The 21707-nt window shown below is 37.7% G+C and overlaps 1 protein-coding gene across 2 annotated transcripts in view; it reads right to left on the bottom strand.

Moving 5' to 3' along the window:
- The window catches only part of LOC122178615 (MDM2 binding protein), a 22582-nt gene extending 926 nt beyond the window's left edge, over positions 1–21656 (bottom strand). Inside the window, exons 1-21 of one of the 2 annotated variants that reach the window (XM_042868866.1) lie at positions 21571–21656; positions 21148–21222; positions 20347–20420; positions 20111–20256; positions 19596–19654; positions 18647–18791; positions 18315–18429; positions 17641–17766; positions 17021–17115; positions 15981–16053; positions 14715–14832; positions 13904–14077; positions 12710–12823; positions 11963–12127; positions 11386–11479; positions 10371–10526; positions 8780–8875; positions 5361–5648; positions 4037–4283; positions 2421–2534; positions 802–867 (exon numbers count right to left, since the gene is read on the bottom strand). In XM_042868866.1, the coding sequence (XP_042724800.1) occupies positions 802–867; positions 2421–2534; positions 4037–4283; positions 5361–5648; positions 8780–8875; positions 10371–10526; positions 11386–11479; positions 11963–12127; positions 12710–12823; positions 13904–14077; positions 14715–14832; positions 15981–16053; positions 17021–17115; positions 17641–17766; positions 18315–18429; positions 18647–18791; positions 19596–19654; positions 20111–20256; positions 20347–20420; positions 21148–21222; positions 21571–21646 (2616 nt within the window). In that variant the 5' untranslated portion in view covers positions 21647–21656. The remainder of the gene's footprint in view (positions 1–801; positions 868–2420; positions 2535–4036; positions 4284–5360; positions 5649–8779; positions 8876–10370; positions 10527–11385; positions 11480–11962; positions 12128–12709; positions 12824–13903; positions 14078–14714; positions 14833–15980; positions 16054–17020; positions 17116–17640; positions 17767–18314; positions 18430–18646; positions 18792–19595; positions 19655–20110; positions 20257–20346; positions 20421–21147; positions 21223–21570) is intronic. The other variant, XM_042868868.1, reaches the window with a different exon arrangement.
- Between the last annotated feature and the right edge of the window lie 51 nt (positions 21657–21707).

The raw sequence follows: 21707 nt of genomic DNA, 5'->3' as shown, positions 1-21707 counted from the left end.
AGCACACAGCACACAGCACACAGCACACAGCACACAGCACACAGCACTGCCCTGGCGGAATAAAACCTGTGAGGATCTAGCAGTTGTACTCCAGAGTTTAAGGGAAGTTTATTCATTTAGCTAACTCAGGTCAAATCCACGCACCTTAATTAAGATTTTGAAAACAGTACTGTAAAAATACAAAGCTTTACCTTCTCCCCTCCATTTTTTTAAATTATGAAGCAAATTCAGCATGCTTTCTGAAACCTAAAACAAAGTTACTTTGCTCTGTGCTGCTGCTCTTAGAAGTACTGCCTGCACACCAAGAACTCATCTGACGTCACTTTCATTTAAAGTTATTCCTAAGCTTAAAATTGTTAATCTTCTCTGCTTTTAAGACGAAATTTACTTCCTGTGATAGATCCGTGTACGGCTTCCTTAACTTCAAAAAGAAATTTTATTTCCTTGAAGATACAGAAAGAATTCCCCAACAATCCACACTTCTCCCAAATGAAGAACATTTTCATACGCATTTTTCCTCAGTCATAATTGAAGGAAAATATACTTTTCCACGTTTTTCACTTTGACATATCAGATAGGTAGTGCTCCAGATACAGCTACAAAAATCATGAGTGTTTGCAACTGGAAATCTTGCCATGGGACTAATGACTGGGAGTTTTTGTGGGATCAGAATGCAAAACAAGACCCACAGCCAAAGGAATGAACGCTTCTCATCTCCTAAAGCTGTGGACCAAACCATCCCATATTCTAGCCTGGCCTAGTTAATAGAAATGAACACACAAATCAAGCAAATGCTCTTACCTGCTTAGCATTATTACTTGCTGTTTTTTTCATTTCATCAAGAAGTCCTCTAGAAGTTTTAAGATCCTAAATATTAAAGCACAAAGCCAAAGATATTAGGATGCTCATATTCTTGTTATTAATGAATGATAACATTCAAAGTCCTTGTTATCTCAAGAAACCTAACCTGTGGCACAAAGCCATTTTTAAAGCAAGCACATAACATTGTCTGAAGTAAAACTGAGAACATTTATTTACTTCTTGACTCCCTAGGAAAATGCTATCTACAATATCATGCTTCTGAAGCACGCAGAACAAAGTTGTACAGACCTGGGACTACAAGACAGTGTGTTGACAAGAATTTCCATGAACACATAAAGGAACTGGATTTTCAGTGAATTGCATAAGCTACCTATTTATCCAGTAACCTTAGAACAAGGGAGAAGCTGAGTTGCCTGGTGAAGGACAAAGATTACTCAGCACGTTTACTGAAATATTTCTTTATTTGTAATCAGTGTTCTTTGTATCCTGACCAGCATGCAATCTTCATTCTGACAGAAGAAATGTGATCCGTATTCTACAGTTTTATATGAGCAAAGGATGGCTTTCACTAATAGCTGCAATCACAGTTTGGGAAATATGCATAAAGGCAAAAACATAAAGTAGCCTTATATGGCTCACTCTATCAGACCAAGGCACTAGAGCACTCAGGACAGCACTAAATTGATCATAAATTTGGAGACAAAATTATCCTGAGATATCACTAAGACAATCCCAGTGCAAAATGTAAAACAAACTGCAGGACAACATAGGATGCTAACATAACTCCATCTACATCTTTAAATGATTAACATCTAGTCTGTAAACGATTAGCATGTGTAAGTTAGCCTACACTATACAGGTCCATACAGCAATGTGGATATAAGGTCATTTGCATTCATCTGACACTCATTCCCAAGGGACTTGCAAAGCAAACAAGGAAGTGAAACACTACAGTTTTAAAACAAAACTGCTGTAAGAAAGTTGCCTTATGGTTACTTCTCTGTCCCATAACTTTGTGTTTTTTTTCCCCCCCTGTGGCTTCTCACCTAGTGTCTCCCAGATTTTCTATGCTTCCATAAAGCTGAGAGCAATTCTACTTACCACAAGTATCACCTCAGATTCTGTGAACAGGAACTTTATACCTTGAGAACAGCCATAGCTTACAATGGCCCACACGTGATCTTATATGCTAGACTTGCTGAAGTAAGATGAATTAGGAGAAACTGAATTCATGGCCATTTCTTTGCTCATCAAAATAACGAGATAGTTATGGCTGGAAGATAGCCACAGTAGTAAGGAAAAGTATATATAATAAGCACAACCCTGCCTAAGAGCCCATTGCTTTAACACATTATCTAACTCTCATAAAAGACTACTGCTCAGTAAGGTTTGAAAACAAACAGAACTACAACCACCAAAATATATTCACCAAAGACCAAAGGTTTCACCAAAGGTTTATCCATATTCTACACATAGAAATGACACAGCACTAAGAATATTAGCACAATCAAACTGGAATACATCCATCCCAAGGTGTATTCAGGAACAGACTCATTCAACTAAGCGCAAAGAATTGTAAGCAAATGTTTCCTAGTTACCTTTAAGTAAAACTTTGATATTTCAAATAGACGTTGGCTGCATGATGGAAAGCACTTGTGATCCTCAGCAATTCCATGCTTTTGTAGAGTCTTGGCTACCACCTCCTTCAGCATCTTGGAAACAATAGAAACACACTCAAAAGTTCATCCCAATTTTCGGCATGAAAAACCGTCCAAGGAAAAATAAATCACACTTGTTCTCTTTCATTCTTCCCAACAAAGATGGAGACACAAGAGTTGTAGTACAGTGAGAAGGCTGAAAGACATCAGGAAAAATTCCTTCACAGAAGGAGTGGTAATGCACTGCCACAGGCTGCCCTGGGAGGTGGCGGAGTCACCACCTGTCCCTAGAGGTATCCAAGAAATACACAGATGTGGCACTGAAGGACATGGTTAGTGGTACAGTGGCGATGGGTTGGCAGTTGGACTGGATGATCTTAGTGATCTTTTCCAACCTTAAGGAACTCAAAGAAAACTCAAAGAAACAAACAAAAAAAAACTACCCTGATCTTTTTTTGCTCTTGTCTCTGCCATTAATGCACTGGACAAATGCCATCAACCTACTAACCACTGAGTTAGACGGAGTTATTTAACTTATTTCAACTTAAAATTAATGGAATGCTTACATGTCAAAGCAACATAGAGAATCAGGGAATATTCATGTGGGACTTTGAAGACAAACAGAAAGAGAGAGAGAGTGAGTCTTTAGGTCTGAATGAGACACAATATATGCTTACTCAAGTCATCCTGACTTGCCTTTGACATTGTAATAACTACATTCAAGCAGTCCTCTCTGGTACCAAGGGATTCACTTAAATAATCATCCCCAAGCCAGAAAGCTTTCTGGGCTGTATTTTAGAAGTGGCATTCCCAATATATAAAGCCATTAATAAAACATTATTACATCAGTGTATTTAAATGTTAAATCTGTTAATGGACTTAGACAACTACTCTCTATTCCCTGGTAAGTCCATTCTTTCACAATGGCTTTCATCTTCCCAGTACAGATATTTCTTTGTTGGCATTGGAGTTTATATTCATTTTCTAAATTTCTTAACTCCTAACCATTGGTATTTATTGCCACCTTTTTTTTACTCCTATTTGCTACTTCTCTTAAACTTAATTCCTTGAGCAAGGCTTAACATTTACACATTTTTTACTCCTCACTTTTGGGACACTCTCCTCAGTGCTTTCAGGATTCAGTTACAGAAGTAAACAGAACCAAATTTAGTAATAAATAGAGAGAAATTCATAGTTCACATTAAAATCATAGAATCATAGAACAGCCTACATTGAAAAGGACCACAATGACCATCTAGTTTCAACCCCCCTGCTATGTGCAGTGTCGCCAACCACCAGACCAGGCTCCCCAGAGCCACATCCAGCCTGGCCCTGAATGCCTTCAGGGACGGGGCATCCACAACCTCCTTGGGCAACCTGTTCCAGTGCCTCACCACCCTCTGTGTGAAAAACTTGCTCCTAATATCTAACCTAAACCTCCTCTGTCTTAGTTTAAAAGCATTCTCCCTTGTCCTATCACTATCCACTCAAGTCACAAACAAAGAAATCAAATTATTTTTTTTTAAATTCCCAAAGCAAACAAAATAAACCCTTACCCTTGTATGTTTCTGAGATCTCGATTCCTTAACTGGCTTTGAAGTCTCAGATTCTGTTGCACTTACGCAGCTTGCTGAACCAGCCCTCATGGCTGCTTTGTGGGACTGACCAGACTGCTTCAATGCCATCGAACTTAAAGAAACTGATCTTTCAGAGTGCTTCCTGGTTACCACCAGAGCATTATGACTCCCACTTCCCCCACTTGCCTGGGAGAGGAGAGAGTCTGTACTCTCTGATTTTGTTAGCCTGGATAGAAAAGAAAAAAAAAAAAAACAAAAAAAAGAGAAAAAACTTTTTATTTTGTAATGAGTGTTCTGGTGGCTTTGTTTCTGCTATAGAGGCTGCTGTATAATTGCTAGGATCACTAAACATTCTTACAAAAAGCATCACAAAACAAGATAACTGAGAGGAGTTATCTTCTTCAATATACTTTATAGAGAGCTGGAAGAGCTGAGCTTCTAGTCTTCAGTCTCAGGATAAAATAAAACTTCTTGAAACTGCCTAATTTCTCTTGTCCCTATAGGGTTGTCACAATTGATCTACAGGAACTGAGACATGATAGTACTACTGGAACAGTGTAATGCTTGATGCTTTAACGAGGGTTAGCAATTCTAAAACTTCGATTCTATCACGTGCTAAACACAAGCACATCATTTCTAACTACTCAGTAAGCTGCAAAATCTACAGACAGCTCCAAAACCATCTTGTTAAAAAGGCTCACTGTAGCACACCTGTGACCAGATTGTAAGGGGTATTAACTGGAGTGAAGGGAAAGTGACCACTACAACACAACATGAATTCAGTAGTGCCACATATTACTTATTACTTACATCTTCAAAACAAGGACATGGTACAAACAGAACTCTATAAAAAACATTTTCAGAAATTATTTTAATAATGCTGACAACTTAATGAGTTTGGATTTTTGGTGGGTCATCTTGTACCAGAAGTCCTTTGGATTAGGAATTCAATTACAGAGCACAGTTCTTGGCTTTCTAAACCTATAGTTGTTTATTTGTACTGCAACAGCACTGACAGCTTTGCTTAGGACAGAAACGATCTGTTCTCTTTATAAAGGCAGCACAGACTTTGCAAGATACAATCACAGGTCTCTTAAACAAGAAGCGCCTCTGCTGCACTGCCTAGATTAATTTAATGCTATCAATAGGAGGCCACACTTTAGAAAAACTGAACTTATAAAAGACGACTAAACAACAAACTGTCAAGATAGCTGCAGTAAGAAACATTTCAAGATGAAAGATGCATTCCAGGAGAAATGGCTGAAATATTTCATGTCAAGATGCATTTTATTCAGCGCGTTACCTTTTCTTGGGATGAAAGCAATCCAAGTCTTTTGATCTGCGTTTTAGCCTCAGTACCTCTGTTCTGAATTCACTTTGTAAAGACTCTCCATCAGGGACGCTTCCAGGCTCCGACGAGACTGCAGGAGACGGCAGGGGACTCAGAACAGCCGGCAGAGGGCTCAAGACGACCGGCAGAGGGCAGCATTCCTTGGTGCAAGTGGTCTGAGTTTCATAGCGAATAAGACGAGCTTGAAGTTCAGCATATCCCAAGTCTCTCTCTAAAGCTTTCCTGTTATCTAGACAGTATCTACAGTTTAAATTTGAGAGAAATCTGTGATTCAGTCCCTGCTTTATTACAAATAGAAAAAAAGAAAAGAACAACTTACTTCTGCCTATAATATAATCTCCAGCACTTTTTTTGTTTGGACTAATGTATTGTTCTGAAAGATACCTTAAAATGGCCCCACAAATTAATACACACCTGATAGATTTATTTACATTATGTGTAAGCCAATACTATATTTAAGACTAACTCCAATACATAAGCATTATTATCTAATTATTTGTATGTCTTTACCTTAAGCTCTAGCAAATAAGATTTCTGTGGACATTAACAGGATGTTTTTCCTTGAAGTAATTGAAGTAAGTAATGAATTGTAATGCTGACAATGGATTTTTTCTCCTTATAGTCAGCGCTGTGTTATATTTGGATTGTCAGCCTGTACCTCACAGATGCTACCTCTATTAATGTATAGTGACACTCCAGTAAAGCAGCAAAAAGGAAAGCTCTAAAACCAAATACATGAAGAATCCGTCACGCCGTAACAGATGCAGTATCTTCCAGACCTCAGACCTTGCAAGCATTCACTGAAACTTTGACACCCAGATAATAATGGGATATTACATGTAAAATGATGCACTCCAATATCATACTCCAGGAATCCCAAAATGCAATGATACTGACATAATTTTAGTCAGGTTCTGCCAGAAACCATGCAGCTGTAAAACTGCATGAAGTGAGTGAACTGCATGAACTGCATGAACGAGGAAGACAGTGCATGGGGAGCGTTTTAAGGGCTGTATAGCACAGACTCTTTCCTAATTGCACAATTTGAAAACACACCATTTAGCAAGATAAGCACCAGTATATGAGAGATTCCTATCTTTTGAAACGCTAACATGCAGAAACATCACTGCATGAGCACAAGCTGCCCCAGCCCTTCACTTTCTTCATGATTAGGAGGAACAAGAGGCTTAACTCGCATTCTGAGTTGTCTCAGCCCACTCTCCAAAGCAGGTAGTAATGTTTCCAATTCTCAGAAACTGTGGACAATTCTTTACTTTTATCTCCTCACACAGGGTTACAATGAATTGTTAGATCTGATTCCTCTTCTTTTTTCAGAGTGCTTTCATATTCAGGGAGAAATTCACTTTTCTACAGAGCATTGAATCCATTTCTACAGCTGATTAAGACTTTCCACTAGAAATAAATTCATTATCTGATAAGAATAAGTTCTCTTAACTCACAAATTTCAAGGTATTTAATTTGCCTTATTTATATTCCAAGTCCCCCGAGTAATCAAATCCCCTACAAAGCTAAAAATGTTTTTATCTTTAGAAGTTAAATTACCATTTAACTCGCTCTTCTTTACCTGCAATTACTTTCTCTTTGCAACACAGGATCCAAGAGCTGGCACAGGTTCACTACATTAGAAATTTAATTATAACCGCTTCTCCTGGTTTTGTTGACAAAACTCTACTTCCAAATAAAAATACAGCAGCTATGCAGGTGGAAACAAATCACAACTGCACATTACAAAACATAACTGCTCCAAAAGACCATAATGGCTGTTTATAAGAATGAATAGTGATAGGACAAGGGAGAATGGTCTTAAACTAAGGGGAGGTTTAGGTTAGATATTAGGAGGAAGTTTTTCCACACAGAGGGTGGTGAGGCACTGGAACAGGTTGCCCAAGGAGGTTGTGGATGCCCCATCCCTGGAGGCATTCAGGGCCAGGCTGGATGTGGCTCTGGGCAGCCTGGTCTGTGGTTGGTGACCTGCACATAGCAGGGGGGTTGAAACTAGATGGTCATTGTGGTCCTTTTCAATGTAGGACATTCTATGATTCTATGATCATATGCTCCCTCTGGTACTCCTGGAAGGATCTGTTCTGCTTGTACAGCAGAACAGCTCCATATTCTTCCCTTTCATGCTAGTTTCCACCACCTTACTCTACTGCTTCCCTCTTATTCCCAGCACATTCCACCCTCCCTCCTCCCCCTGTGGTCTCTACCCATCATTTTTCCTATGACATGAGGTAGTACAAGCTGTGCCTAATTTGAATCCTCACATGCTCCGTGCTCAGGTCAAGCAAGTCAGCAAGTGTTCCAAAGCCAATGGCCAAATACTTTCCTCCTACAGCTGGGAGGATTCATTTCTCCTGCCTACCTAATTGCCTCTCTGTGCCTTTTGCTAATCTAAGAAAGCTAACAGGCTCATAAGTTACCACTCAGAAAAATATAACAAATATTCAGTGTAGACTTAACTAAATTGTACGTTGATAGGAAAGTAGATAGGAAAAAAATAACAGCAGCATAATTAGTCATATGGTAATGATTTTAACTAGGAGTTTTAGAAGGAGGCAGAAATTTACATGGAGACCAACCTTGGTATCCACTTGGTACCCACTGCATTTCTGCATGTATACAGTACGTTGTGTTAAAACAAAGTTTGTCCACAAAGAGGAGTTACGTTGAACCATCTACTTTAGTGCTTATGTGTGTCATTTTTCTCTTCTCATCAAGGAGGATATGCACAGTTTTCTAAAAAATTTTTAAACAGCTACATCATATGAAGCACATCCATCTGAAGCCTTGGTCAATAACAAAGTGTGGCTGTCTGGGGCTCAGTGCAGTCCTGACCATATTAATCCTTCTGCAGATTTTTTACAAGTGACACTTGCACACTGCTGCTGTGTTCAGGTTGCTTGCATATACAGGTGGCTTTACAGTAAATCTCATACACCTTATGACTGTTAGTCTGAAAGTGCCTATAATTGAACATGGAAGTAGAAGCAACTTACAAAGCTTTCTCTGTGCTATTTGAGTGACTTGACAAACATTAATGAGCACTCTTGCCCTTGCCAGTTCCAATTCTGAATTCAAGTTTTCAGAAACACTAATAATAAACAGCAGTAGAACATAGAAGAAAAGAAACAACCTCTACTTTGCTAAATTACCATCAGAGTAGGAGTGTTGAATTAAACTAAGGAATAAAATAAAGATAAGAAAGCTAGAGGTGACACGTGCAAAGTTATCCCACCTAAGGGAAAGTATACAAAGCTTTCCATAATTATGTTCATGGTGCTTGAAATGTTTCTACTTACATCTTGCCTGGAAGCTGAAAATAGTTAGAGGAAAGAAGTGAGAACACTTACTCGATTCCATGATAATGGCATCCAGCTGCTTTTTCAAAAGGCAGACCTCTTAGCTTCCGAGGAGTAAGCTCAGGTGTCAAAAAGAATGCATTTTCACTGGAAGGAAAAAAGTATATGTGCACATACATCATCTATTTTAAAAAGGAGCATAGTACCAATTTTAGAAGCAGCTAGGATAAATTATACTTCCAGAAGTCAAAATAAATACCTTGACAGAGGAAGACTAAAACAGCACATCCTGTAGTTCATTAAGCCTGTGATACAGAGCATCAGTAGGAAATTAAGTCTTCACTGAACTAAGAATTTAAGCTCAATTACTGTCTACTAAGCTATTACTAGTACACAATCTCGTAGATTTTTGTTTTTACCATTTTAGAGGTTAATGAATCCAGGCAATTATCACATTTCACAACAGGGCACCTGAGTAGTAGGAATGTAGAACACAACTTTGTACTGGAAAGAACTATTAACTCCTTTCCCACATATGTAATGAAAATATTTTATAATACAGTCAAAATCCTAAACCATTGGCACTCGTTAGCTAAGAGCTCTGGAGAACATTCAGTTTTCACTCTATCTTCCAACTTGCTTGAGTTATCTGCTCAGAACAGTTTCAAAACTCCACTAAGTATTTTACAGATGTTTTCTAAATTCACAGTGTCTTAAGAGTTAGAAGGGACCTCTGGAGATATCAGTCCAACCCTCTTGCTAAAGAAGATTCCCTGGAGTAGGTTGTAACCTTCCCTCTCACAAGCCCTTTTAATTTATTACACATAATGAAGTTCAAAAATGTATCAAGGGCAGTATCCAATGATTCCATTATAAGTACTCTTATCCCTCTTATTAAAAAGGTCTACAAATGTAACAGCAGTAACTGCAAAGATATTTCTATCTAGTAGTCTTTGGATAGGCTGGCCTTAGTCTAGCAGATTGTTAAACTCTGAAAAGTACTCCATTAACTCCTTACATTTCTTGCTGCTGACATGGAAGTGGTTACTGCACTAATAACTTAACAGCAGTCGCACTAAGAATAAATTCTTGCTAAGTCAAAGTAGACAAGCTTTCTTCAAGGAGCACTTTACCAGTTAAGAATAAAGATAGGAATGCTGGGTCAGCACATCAAGAGACACAAATAAATAGATTCAGCTATTGTCTTTTTTACATTTTAATGAGTATTCTTCCTACGTAATTTCCTTCTCACTGAATGAAAGAAATCACACTCATAAAACTGAAGTTCTATCAGAGTAACTCCTGCTATACAAGAAATATTAGTTTGGGAAATAGGAATGTATAGTGGCAGTAGTTTGTAGGACAGCTATGGCAAAGTCTAGTGGCACACTTATGCATATCAGGCACTCATTCCATTATTTAAATGGAATGCTAGAAACATTATCATTATCTTGGCCATTTCAGACTCGAAGAAATAAACAGCAAGGCTGGCCATAACTGTTGATCGCACTGGTAGGCATGTGATGCAAGGACACACAAGTTCCAAACTCAAACCCTGATTCTATCACCTGATTTTTACTCACATTCCTGTCATCAATTCTGAGTATGGGCTGCAGTGACTTTAATATGTTTGGTACCATACCGTTTGGGAATATGCAGTGGCTGAAGATCACCAACTGGCAGCCCTTCTGGTGTGAAGTATTTCAGTAACTCCTTCGCATCGAGTGATGTCAGTGACTCTCGCTGGCTATCTTTATGTCCAAGCAGTTGTTCAGATGAATGTGCAAGCATAGAAGCTCTAGAGGAAAATAATAATAATAAACCCTCATCTAAGAAAATATTAGTTGTGAAGTTATTTTGTTCTGGTAAAAAACAAAACAACCAAAACAACCAAAACCATTGCTAGCCTGGAGTAATTAAACACAGTTTTTATAACTCAATTAGGAAGAACAACATGAGAAGTATATTATTCAGCTCTTTTTTTCATTTCTCGTCCTCAAAGATCAAAATTTAATTCCCATTAAAAAAGAGACATACAACATGCAGCACAGGAATCATAAAGACACTACTGCATACAACTCTCCACTTTGTTTTTTATGTCCTCAATCAAATTTAGCAAAATTTTCTCTTTTCTACTGCTAAGCAACATGTTTTACACTAATTCAGGGTAAGTGTAAGATGAGCTAGTTAGAAAGAAGAACTACATATATGTATTTGAGAAACAAAAGGCAAAGCTTAATAACAACAATAATAAATTAAGAGAAAGCAGATATCTAATGCTGAATTCCAAGTATGGGTATGTTGGGGGAAAAAAAAAATAATATTTTGAATGCTTTTCTGGTATTGCTGAAGTCTGTAAGCACACTGGTAATTTAACTTCAGAACTATATTACTTTGCCCTGTCTTCTAGTCATGTTTTGTTAATAAAAATAGTAACAAAAAAAAATACTATTCTAAATACTAAGAAATAACCCCAAAACAACCTTGGAAATTGACAGTGTAACAAAAACTTAGTTTTGGCCCTAAACAAAGCTTTCTCTAAAAAATGATCAATGTATTTGAAAACAGTTCACAAAACAGCCATGAATGTATACAGTTCCTCTAGACTGATGTTTAATGTCCACTACAAAGAAAACTCTTCAATATTTAACCATTACCTCATTTTTTGTTTGATTTTTTCAAAGTTTTCCAAATTCTGAAGAACATGTCTTTCTGGCCATTCCAATGGTTTTGGCTCCATTAAATCTGATTCTGAAACAAACAAACAAACAAACAACAAAAAAAACACTAAGAAAGCAAAACAATTACAGCTTATTAATAAGAAGAAGGATGTAATTTGTCTCCAAATGCAAGGGAATTTATACAAGCAGCCACAGAAATATTTGATCTCAAGATCTCAAGATTGTTTTTTCTGTCCAGCAGTCTTTTGTCAACTACAACCCTACATATATGCACATAAACTTTACAGGACTACACGTGAACTTTATGAGACCTAACTCAACAAAACTGGACACAGAACAACCAATGACCTTACAGTGGTCTTCAAGTACCTGAAGGGGGCCTACAGGAAAGCTGGGGAGGGAGGGGAAATGGTTTTAAACTGGAAGAGGGTAGATTTAGACTAGATATCAGGAAGAAATTCTTTATTGTGAAGGTGGTGAGACACTGGAACATGTTGCCCACTGAGGTTGTGGAAACATACCAACAGAGATCTTTCTAAATAAAGATACTTACCAGAAGCCACTGTATGTGAACTAGTCTTATGGGCAGTCTTCTGTGGAACAGGTTCAGGAACATTAGTGTTCCACAGGTCCAAAAAGCATTCTCTTGTAAGTTCTAACAAGCTTTTGAGCTCATCAGTGGAAATAACTGGAGGCTGCTCAGTCACTTTCTTTCTCTCTGTTAAAAAAAAAAAAAAAAAAAAAGAAAAGAAATAAAGAACTAAGAAATACTGTAATTTTGGTAAATGTGTATTTCTGAGTACGTCGAAGCGTGAATGCCTCAGAGATCTGGACTTGCCAGTCTTATAGAGGAAAAGCTCCAGTCCTCCCACAGGACGCTCACAGCCATCACTGCCATTTGTACTGCCATTGTAGGAGTATAAATCCTGTTCTCCCTAAGCTGGTATTATGTTAACACGCAGTAAGTTCTGCTAGGGAAAAAAAAAAGCAAGAAAAACAACAAAACAAAGCACAGAAAATGCTAGTTTCAGAATTCTTCTGTGGTAAATACGCTCAAAATTTCCAAGTATTGGAAGTTCAGCATTCTCTTTTCCCCAACATCTAAGTAATTATCTGACACATAATTATAGATATATCAAGGAAAGTTTCTTTACAACTTCATTTTTTTTCCTTCACAAACTGGCCAGCTGCAAGCTCACCTTACAAAACTAAGGAGCTAAGGTGAGGTCACATTCAGTTCGAAAGAAAAAACTTCTTAGATACTAGTTTGAGAACTTCAAGTGCTTTCTCCATTACTTACTGAGATACTCCTTCAAGGCAGATGCCTGGAGATGTGACAGTTTCTTTTCTCTCTGTACAATTTGCTTTCCACAGAACTGCGGCAGAGACTCAATAAAGTCATCAGTAGGAAAGCCTACACAGATAAGCAGAAACCCATTAACAACAATCTTTCTTCTTGGGAGACACTGGGTCATTACTTCTTAAAAAGGGATAGAAGGACAACACAAACACACCAGATGTACAAATTTCAAGTTGAAGGGAAACAACTAGACTACCAAATCTGAGTGAAGAAAAAGAAGGAAATTCATTTAAGACATTAAGGGGATAACCTGGAATAGGTGACTAGCCATTAGTTCTGCCTTTCTATACAAAACCAAAATAATGATAATGCAGTTAGTATGACTGCCATTTAAAGAACATAAACAGAACATTACTTTGATACTAGGGAAGAAAAGTTTTCTCCCAACACATGGTCAAGGACTTTCAGTCTTCTGACACCTAGTAATGGGATTTTAATTAGGACAAATGGTAAGCAGTCAGTCATACCCCACACATATTTACCTGGATAAGAAGGAAATAAAAGGATGCAGGTCACCATGGTCGTTTCTTTGTTGGTTATTGAGAGCAAACAAACGAATTCACATCGATATCTTGTAGCAACAACAGGGCAACTATTCTAAGATAACTGATAAGTGGTTTTATCTGGTGAAGCAGCTGATCACCTCCTAGCTCATATGCTAACCATTCTGTGTTAATATTTACTTCTGCCAATTGAGTTTCATGAGTGTGTTCAGTCAACTTGCTTCCCTCCCTGACTTTTATTTTAAATGAGAGAAATAGGCTTATCAATAATAACCAATTGTATTTTAGACATCAACCTTTAGACCAACAATGATATATCTTAAAAGTTTTTGTATATTTGATTTGCATGCACTTTACTTTGATCTCCCCATTTGCATTGCTGCAACTACTGAAAGTTATGAGAAATGACTGACTACAACTCCAAGAAGTTGATTTACAAAATACAGTAACTTGTGTGAATAAACTAGATCTTTTTCTTAATCACTTTAAAAAAAAGAATAGACTAATTCACCAAAGTGTATAATGTTTCTTCCCTTTAAGACAGACCAAAATGAATAAAGTGAGCACATAATGCATTAGTAGCCTTTGTTGCCTGACTTATGACACAAATTAATAAATAAATAAAGCTTACTTGACTCTGTTTCTCCTACATTTGTCTTCAGTATTCTATTTACAGCAGCAAGGGTGGCCATACCATTGATTTGGGTAGCAGAATGAATCAAGGTTGCTTTACATCCTCCTGAACCGTTGCCTTGTAGCAAGAAATAGTATCGGCAAGATTCTCCTTTCAGATCAATTTCTGGAACTTAAAAAACAGCAAGACATAGGATGGCTCCCTCATGGTATTCATGTCGTTTAAAATAAGATATAATCAGAATTCTTTCATTTGCTCTTTTTTTGTGAGAAATCTCGCTAACATCTTTTTAAGAGACACAGGAACTACAGCTGATATTTATCCTTTAAAAATAAAAAATACATTGAAGAGCATGCAAAATAAATGAGCTACAGAAGGAGAGATGAGTTAGACTACGGTGCTGGCTTAAGGCTAGCATACTACCTGCATGGAACTTAGCCTGGGGCAGCTTTGTAATGCAGGCTACAAAGTATATCTGGCAACTGTGACCATTAAAGTTTGTTCTTTAACAGAGCTTATTAAAAGGAAAGCCTCTCTCCAAAGACAAATTTCTACCATGAAACAATGTACTGTTGAGCAAACAGCCAGTCAGGTATGTAATGATTAGAAGTGCCTGTGCAATGATCAGGGAACAACGGAATTATGGAATGATCAGGCACCTTTGCCTGCGCTGGTAGACAGGATGGTAAGTGTTCATTGAAAGAACAAACATCTGTAGAATACCGTATGCTCTCTTCCCAAGAAAGCACAAATGTTGAATACACATCCCCATATCAAAATATACCTGTAGCATCTTTGTTTTACTCACCAGTAATGACCTTAGGTTTCCTAGCCATATATTCCTTCCATTTCTTTGTACTCAGCTGGGCAGGAGATGGGATCACTACACTGCTTACATTGCATGCTAATGAAACTAAAGCTCCCACCTAAATAATAAAGCAAATATAATAGAAGAAATATTACTGAAATCTACTTTACATTTCATTTTTGAGCTACCAGTTTGGCATCAATTCAAAGGTGCTTCAATTAAAAGGCAAGCACATTTACTTAATGCTTCTTTCCTTCACATCAGTTGACTCTGGAGATAACTAACTACTGAATTTCTTATTTCATACATCAAATAGGCATTCCCAAGTCTTTCAATAATCTTGCTATAAACAATTCTGTAAAGAAAGATCTAGAATGAACAGGACTCTAAGAAATAGTTGGAATCAGCTACTCTGCATTAACTTGAAAGCGGCGTGTGTTTTTCCTCCCTTCAAATTATCCTTCACAAACAAGCAGATGAAACTATTTAATAAGATATTTCTGGTACAGTGTTAGAAAAAGAACTTCTTTTTCACAGAGCATAATGAAGAACTGAGTGGTGGGTTAGGAAAAAAGTTACTGAAAACCTTGGTAAAGCAGATGAAGATTAAACACACTGCTGGGTAACAGAACAGCTGTGCAGTAAATAAAGAATATAACTTAGTTATTATATCTCTATCAGCATTTTCACATTACAAGTTGTTCTGACTGGCATAGCTTTAATCTTAACACATTATAAAACTTGCTTAATCAATCTACACTGCTTTAAGCATTCAGGAAAAACATCTTTAAACTAATACTGTGGCTGTAAATGAACGTACTATAATATCCAGGAAAAAAAATAGGCTTGTCAATGTTTCAAGAACTCTTTTCATTCAAAATCAAAATAGAAATGCAGAATACACACTTGCAAAATGGGATACCCTACATTTCAGAAAAGCTAGATGCATTTCATGAGCTGTATACAGAATTGTCTTTCCCTAAAAAGTAATTGAATTGTGATAATCTGGAAATATCTATTGTGATACGATTCAAAGAAACAAAATATTTTAGAAGAATGAAATTCAGCTAAAGTAAAGAGAAAAACATGTAGTGGATTTACAGATTGCCAAATCCTGTACAAGAACGCACTTTTTAAAGAGACACCTCTCCTAGAATTAAATTTTGAAGGAGCCTACTCAGAGATTACTATTATATATTGTTCACAAAAAAGAAAATATGGGGTGTCTTCACTTTCCTGCTAAACTTACGTAAAAGGAAGCCTTACCTTCCCAGAGAGAGAAGAAATCTGATCTAAAAGCAGTGCAGACATCTGTTTTCTACCCTTTCTTGCCAGGCTCCTGAACAGAACAGTTTAAGGAACCTCCTTGTCACAAAGAACTGCATTCATTTGGATTTTATATATCACGCTATTGTTGTATTTCAAGTAAGCACTGCGGAAGTCTAATAGATGATACTCCAGTACTGCAAGATATGTGAAAACTTATCATAGCAGTACAGTTAGAAATGTTAGATGATGAAATACACAAAGGACACATTTAACATAGGCAGACATCAACAGATAATCATATATTCAAAACCTTGGCAGGCCTAAACTACGCAGCCTGTACCTTGGCAGCCGCACATCCTAAGCTACTTTAGGTAGTTTAGAACTAGTCTTGGTATCACAGACTCAGATCAACATGAATACACCTTGAAATCCCTGCAGCATATGCAACAAAGAATTCCTCTGCCACACCCTGTCACAGGTTCTGCATCTAAACAGTAAAACATAATTTATGGAAAAATGTTCTAAACTTAGAAGGACACTACATACATTAATGAGAAGGCTCGGATTTGTTTTTAACTCTGCACTTACACAACAACAAATACCGCATGCCAATGAACCCACACATATTTATTACATTTACACACAGAATCATAGAATGGTTTGGGTTGAAGGGTCCTTTAAGACCATCTAGCTCCTATCACCTTGCTACAGGCAGGGACAACTCCCTTCAGACCAGGTGGCCCAGAGACCCATCCAGCCTGAGAATCAATAAGTATTTCTCTATTCTTCCTCACATATATCCACAAGTAGCCAAAATATATGTGCAAGAATGTAAACATTAGTTAGTTATTGTTACTGCATTTTAAATTTCAACATATGAAAAAATCTTGTGAAGATACACTGTGTGATTATTTCAGCATACTGGTGTGGAATGAGTCCTTGCTACTCTTCAGATGTTATATGCGCACTTAACTCCCAATTGTTTTTTTTTCTGCTATAAACCATTATCATTAGCAGCTTGGAACCTTAAAGGATACAGCTCAAATTCCAGATCTGATATAAAAAAGGGGGGGAGTTCAGAGAGGTCAACCATCTGTAAAAACTCTAAAGCAGGACCATAGTAATGAAAAACCTGAAAAGAGATCAAACAGAGAATTGATAATACCATGCATAACATGATCTCACTCAGTAAAGTTTTTCCAAGTGCTCTGCTGGAGGCATTTGCCTTACAGGCACACCTGAAGAAAGCAGAAGAAATAAAAAAATAGTTCACAATATCATATTAAATAGAATTACATAAAAACAAGGAAGGTATTTAGTACTGTTTAATAAGACTCACTTCCTAGAATGCTCATCACATGCCTCAAAAAGTTAAATTAACACAGAATTTAAAAATAAATTAAGCACTGAGATTGAGCTAAGTTTCAACTTCCACTTTGAAGTAATTTTGGTACCACACGCTTCAGAGCAAACACGAAATCTTAAGGACCTGTTTTCTGTGCAGACATGAAATGAGAAGTATTCTTCAATCTTACGCAATCCTTACTTTTGTGTTTGGTTTTCAATTCAGACTGTATTTCCCCAGTTACCTATTTTGTCAAGCAGGTAAATCTGACAAATTCTGCTGGCTCAAAGAAACGTCAAGAATACAACCTACCTCTGGCAAAGCATCAGAATTCATACATCGTTGGTCAGCAAAGCAAGAATTTAGATGTGAGGTGCTGAGAGGTTTTGCTGAAGTGCTCTTCATACAAAATTCTGGAAAGCTAACTTCTGATGCAAACTAAAAAGGAGACAATAATAATGTATCTCACTGAATTTTCTTTTAAAGCAGTTACTACGTGATTTCTCTCCATCATACCCATGAGTTGAGGTGATAACACTGGATTTAGGTGACCAATTACTAAATCCAAAAACATTAATCCTGAAAAAGTAAATGGATATCTTCCATCACCAATCCTTCAGCCTCTGCAAAAACATTAGATGTGCTCTTCCAATAATGACTTTCATAGTCATACGGTAATGATTTGTATCTGCCCCAAATCAATCTCATTTTGAACATGAAACTCCCGGGCAAGTATTTCAGAGGAGAGTGACTGTTTCTCAAATTCACATCCAAATGCCTTCATCCTGTTCAGCTTTTTATCAAGCTAAAAAAGCTAAGTAGTTCCCACCACCACCAAGACACTGAACCAAATATCAAAAAACACTGTATCTTTGAATTATGTTTTTAAAGCCAAATTTGGCTTCAAACATAAAATGCAGTGTACTACACATGCTTTAAACGATACACATAGATGCTTAAAAAAACAATAACTGAAGCTATTTTACCTTTCTTTCCCATATGTGAATCTTTCCCCTCCAGAGCTCTTTTAAATCGATAACATCCATGACATCATCTGAAGAGACAAAGTCTGCCGATAGGTAGTCTGCAATCTTTTGCCAGCTATTTTAAGAATAAGGAAGAATTAATCTTTGTGAATTTACTGTTACATGTTAACACGAAATGTGATTAAATCCTAGCTCAGGCTCTGTAAATTAAGTAGCTCATGAACATTGCAGCAAAGAGCTTTGTCAGATTGTCAGACAACAAAGACCACTTGCAATGGCAAGCTGTAGGATGGCTGTCAGAAGCTGGAGCAGACCCAAAACGAACAGCATACCCTTTAGAGTCACTTGTTGCAATGGTGATTTGTGCAGAGTGCCATTCTCTCAGGTGTTTCAGGGCACCAATCACAGGTAAGCAGTCTTTCAACTTGGGTGCATCTCCTTCAACAGCCTGTAGTATGATATCCACCATTGCTCTTCCTGTAGAAATAGTCATACATAACTCCAAGTACCATTACTCAGTAAATTGTTTAAAGACAGAAAAGTACTGATTATCATCAACCAAGCTGATATGGCCTTAATGATCAACATTACATATTTCAGCAAGACTTAAAATACTTCTCACACAATTTAGCTCATCTTTCCCTGCTCCTCTTTGACTAACACAAACTCAAGTTAAATATTTTGCCATCCACTCACCAGTTTCCGATTTCTGCTGTCTCCCTGAATGCTGTACAGATCAGAGTTCTCTATCCCTGTCTCCAGTACAATTGCACTACGTTGATTTTCTTTCAACATCTACTTACTTCTCATTCTTTCCTACTCCAACTCAGCCACTGCTACACTAGATTATCCTAACATAGAAGGTTGTATGCATCTCCACTTCGTACAATTTGAACCCAACAGCTCTCATCTATGTTCCTCACAGCTTCTTGTCACACTCACAACCAGACAGCTTAATACCATCAGCTGTAAGTCTGATACATCAACACCTTCAATTTTTCTTTAACAAAAGAACTTCATATAGTTGCAAGTTAAGTTTTGTATTGCCTACTATTTCTATTTCAGTGCTCTTTCATATGGAAAAAACAGCTATATAAATAACTACCTTAATCTCTGCTGCTTCTTTATAATCTCTACTGTTTCTTTATAAGAAAAAGCAAATTACTCCCTAAGCTGATCTGCAAGACCAATCATAGCCTTTTTCCTTAAACCATCTGCAAGACTTGCACACGAGTTAATTCAACTAGCAAACTCAAAGACTGCTCTTTTAAGAGAGCTTACCTGGGGCAGGCAGTCTGTCAGCCAACTGATGCAGACTTTCTGCAGCTTCATCATAAACACTGAAAATGAAGAGCAACATGGTTGGAAACTAAATATAATCAATTAGAAACAAGAAATTGCAAGAAGTTACATATTACATTGAGTAGTATTCATGTCCTTAAAATTCTACATAAGCACAAAGCCTAGGCAATGAGCTACAGTTATTTCCCCTTTTACTGAGGCGGAAGTAAACTCAAAATAACCTGCAGTGAAACTGGACATAGTATTTCAGCCTGCTTTCTCACGTAACCATCAGCTGTTAGGATCCTGCTCTGCTATACTACAAAAATCATCCATAGGTTAAAAAAAAAGCAATTAAGGCAATGCAAAAGTAGAAGTATTTCCACTTGTAGGAGGGGATTGTTCATAGTTAACTACAGCTTTGGTAGTAACTTACTGAGTTTTCTTGATTCCTTTGGGTTATTACTGTTAAATGAAAGGTCACTATACCACAGTGAAGATAATAATATGCATACTCAGCCATAGACAGTGACTCCCTACTGTTACTGTCATCTTCCTCAAAGTTCTGTATGTTTCCCAGACACTTCTCAATAGTTGTTTGGAGACAGTCTTCATTTTTCTGCATGTCAGAATTTATTTCCTCCCAGTCAGAACTGCAGAACTAATAAGGAGAACTCTGAGCATCACAGTTTCAATTTACACTAGAGACAGGTAGATTTGGGGAACTCAACGTTCTAAAAAAATCACCTACTTGATAATAGCCACATATAATGTGACTCGCAAAGTACCATTTCTTTATGCCTGGAATACCAGCTGCTGAACATGCTGAAAAGAGAAAATAGATATTTAAAACAATCCACTACAATCTCTTCCTATTACAATGAGGTCTTTCTACTGAAAGACCCTACATAAGTCATTCAGTGTGTCACAGAAGCTTAAGCTCTATTTTCCTTTGGCATCATATTTAAAGTCTAAACATATTGCAGCAAAACTAACAGTCTAAGTATTAATGTTCCTTCAATTAATAAAAACTAATAAAGTTTTTGTCCTTTTCTCCATTCTTGGCAGTACTGCCATCCATTTGCAGAAGCTGTTTCATACCTGAACCAAATCATAAGCTCCATAAAAATAGTAATTGCAGTTCACACAGTGAATTACTCCAACAAACATTACTTCCACCGAAAAAAAATTGGAAAACATCACAAGAGTAATGAGAATTGTCAGCAGGACAATATCAAGCTGCCCACTGGTACAAGAAAGAAGGCCTTTTCTATTCCTTGTTGCTCTTAAGGTGGACTTAAATCTGTCAAAACTTTCACAACTCTTCTCTTTCTCAGTACAGTATATTCAATCATTTGCTAACAGTGGAGCTGCTCTAGTCAAATCAGCTCTCTGTAGAAATGGAAGCAGCAAAAGCACTCCTGTCTACAGTTTTCAGCACGCTGTAAAAACTCAATTTTCTTAAGTTTTTTGCTTGTTTAACCTAGATCATTAATTTTTCCTAGGCAGATTCCTCAATATCATTTGCCTTCTATTAGTGTAAATTACTTACCTGGAAACGTCACTGTATTGGTTTTTATAGATGAATTACATTTTTCTTTCAGGAGCTTATAAACATTTGCAACAGCTGGAAAAACAAAACAAGAAGCTACTCTTAAATCCGATGAATTTCGGAAGTTAAGACTTCACTGTAAGTGCAGCTTAAAGTTCGGTTTAATATTAAGTAAATTCAAAATTGTCAAATGCAGGTCTGCAACGGTTTAAAAAGACAAAGTTTATGGAGGGACTCCGCGAAGTGGGGGCAGCCTGTGCCGGCGCATCTCTTCCTGAGAAGAAATTGCTCCTAATGTGCAACCCAAGAAAAGGTCCCGCGGGCACCACACCGAACACAAGGCAGCAGCGCGCCCCCGCAGCAAAGAGCCAAAGAGTCGCGAGGAGGATGAGCCGCGCCCCGCAGCAACACAGCCATACCGACCTGCTCCAGCACCGGCTCCGTGCTCGGCGCCGCCCGCCGCAGCCCCCCAGCCGAGGAGCAGCACGTAGCGCTCCATGGCCGCCGAGGACGAACGGCCCGCGCTGCCGCCCTCGCTCCGCCCCTCACAGCGCTGCGCT

Source organism: Lagopus leucura, unplaced genomic scaffold (assembly GCF_019238085.1).
Source record: "Lagopus leucura isolate 7727_CA_CO unplaced genomic scaffold, USGS_WTPT01 Super-Scaffold_100002, whole genome shotgun sequence".
Classification (NCBI taxonomy): domain Eukaryota; kingdom Metazoa; phylum Chordata; class Aves; order Galliformes; family Phasianidae; genus Lagopus; species Lagopus leucura.
Note: the sequence above shows the minus strand (reverse complement) of the source record. Positions and strands in the feature narration are given on the sequence as shown.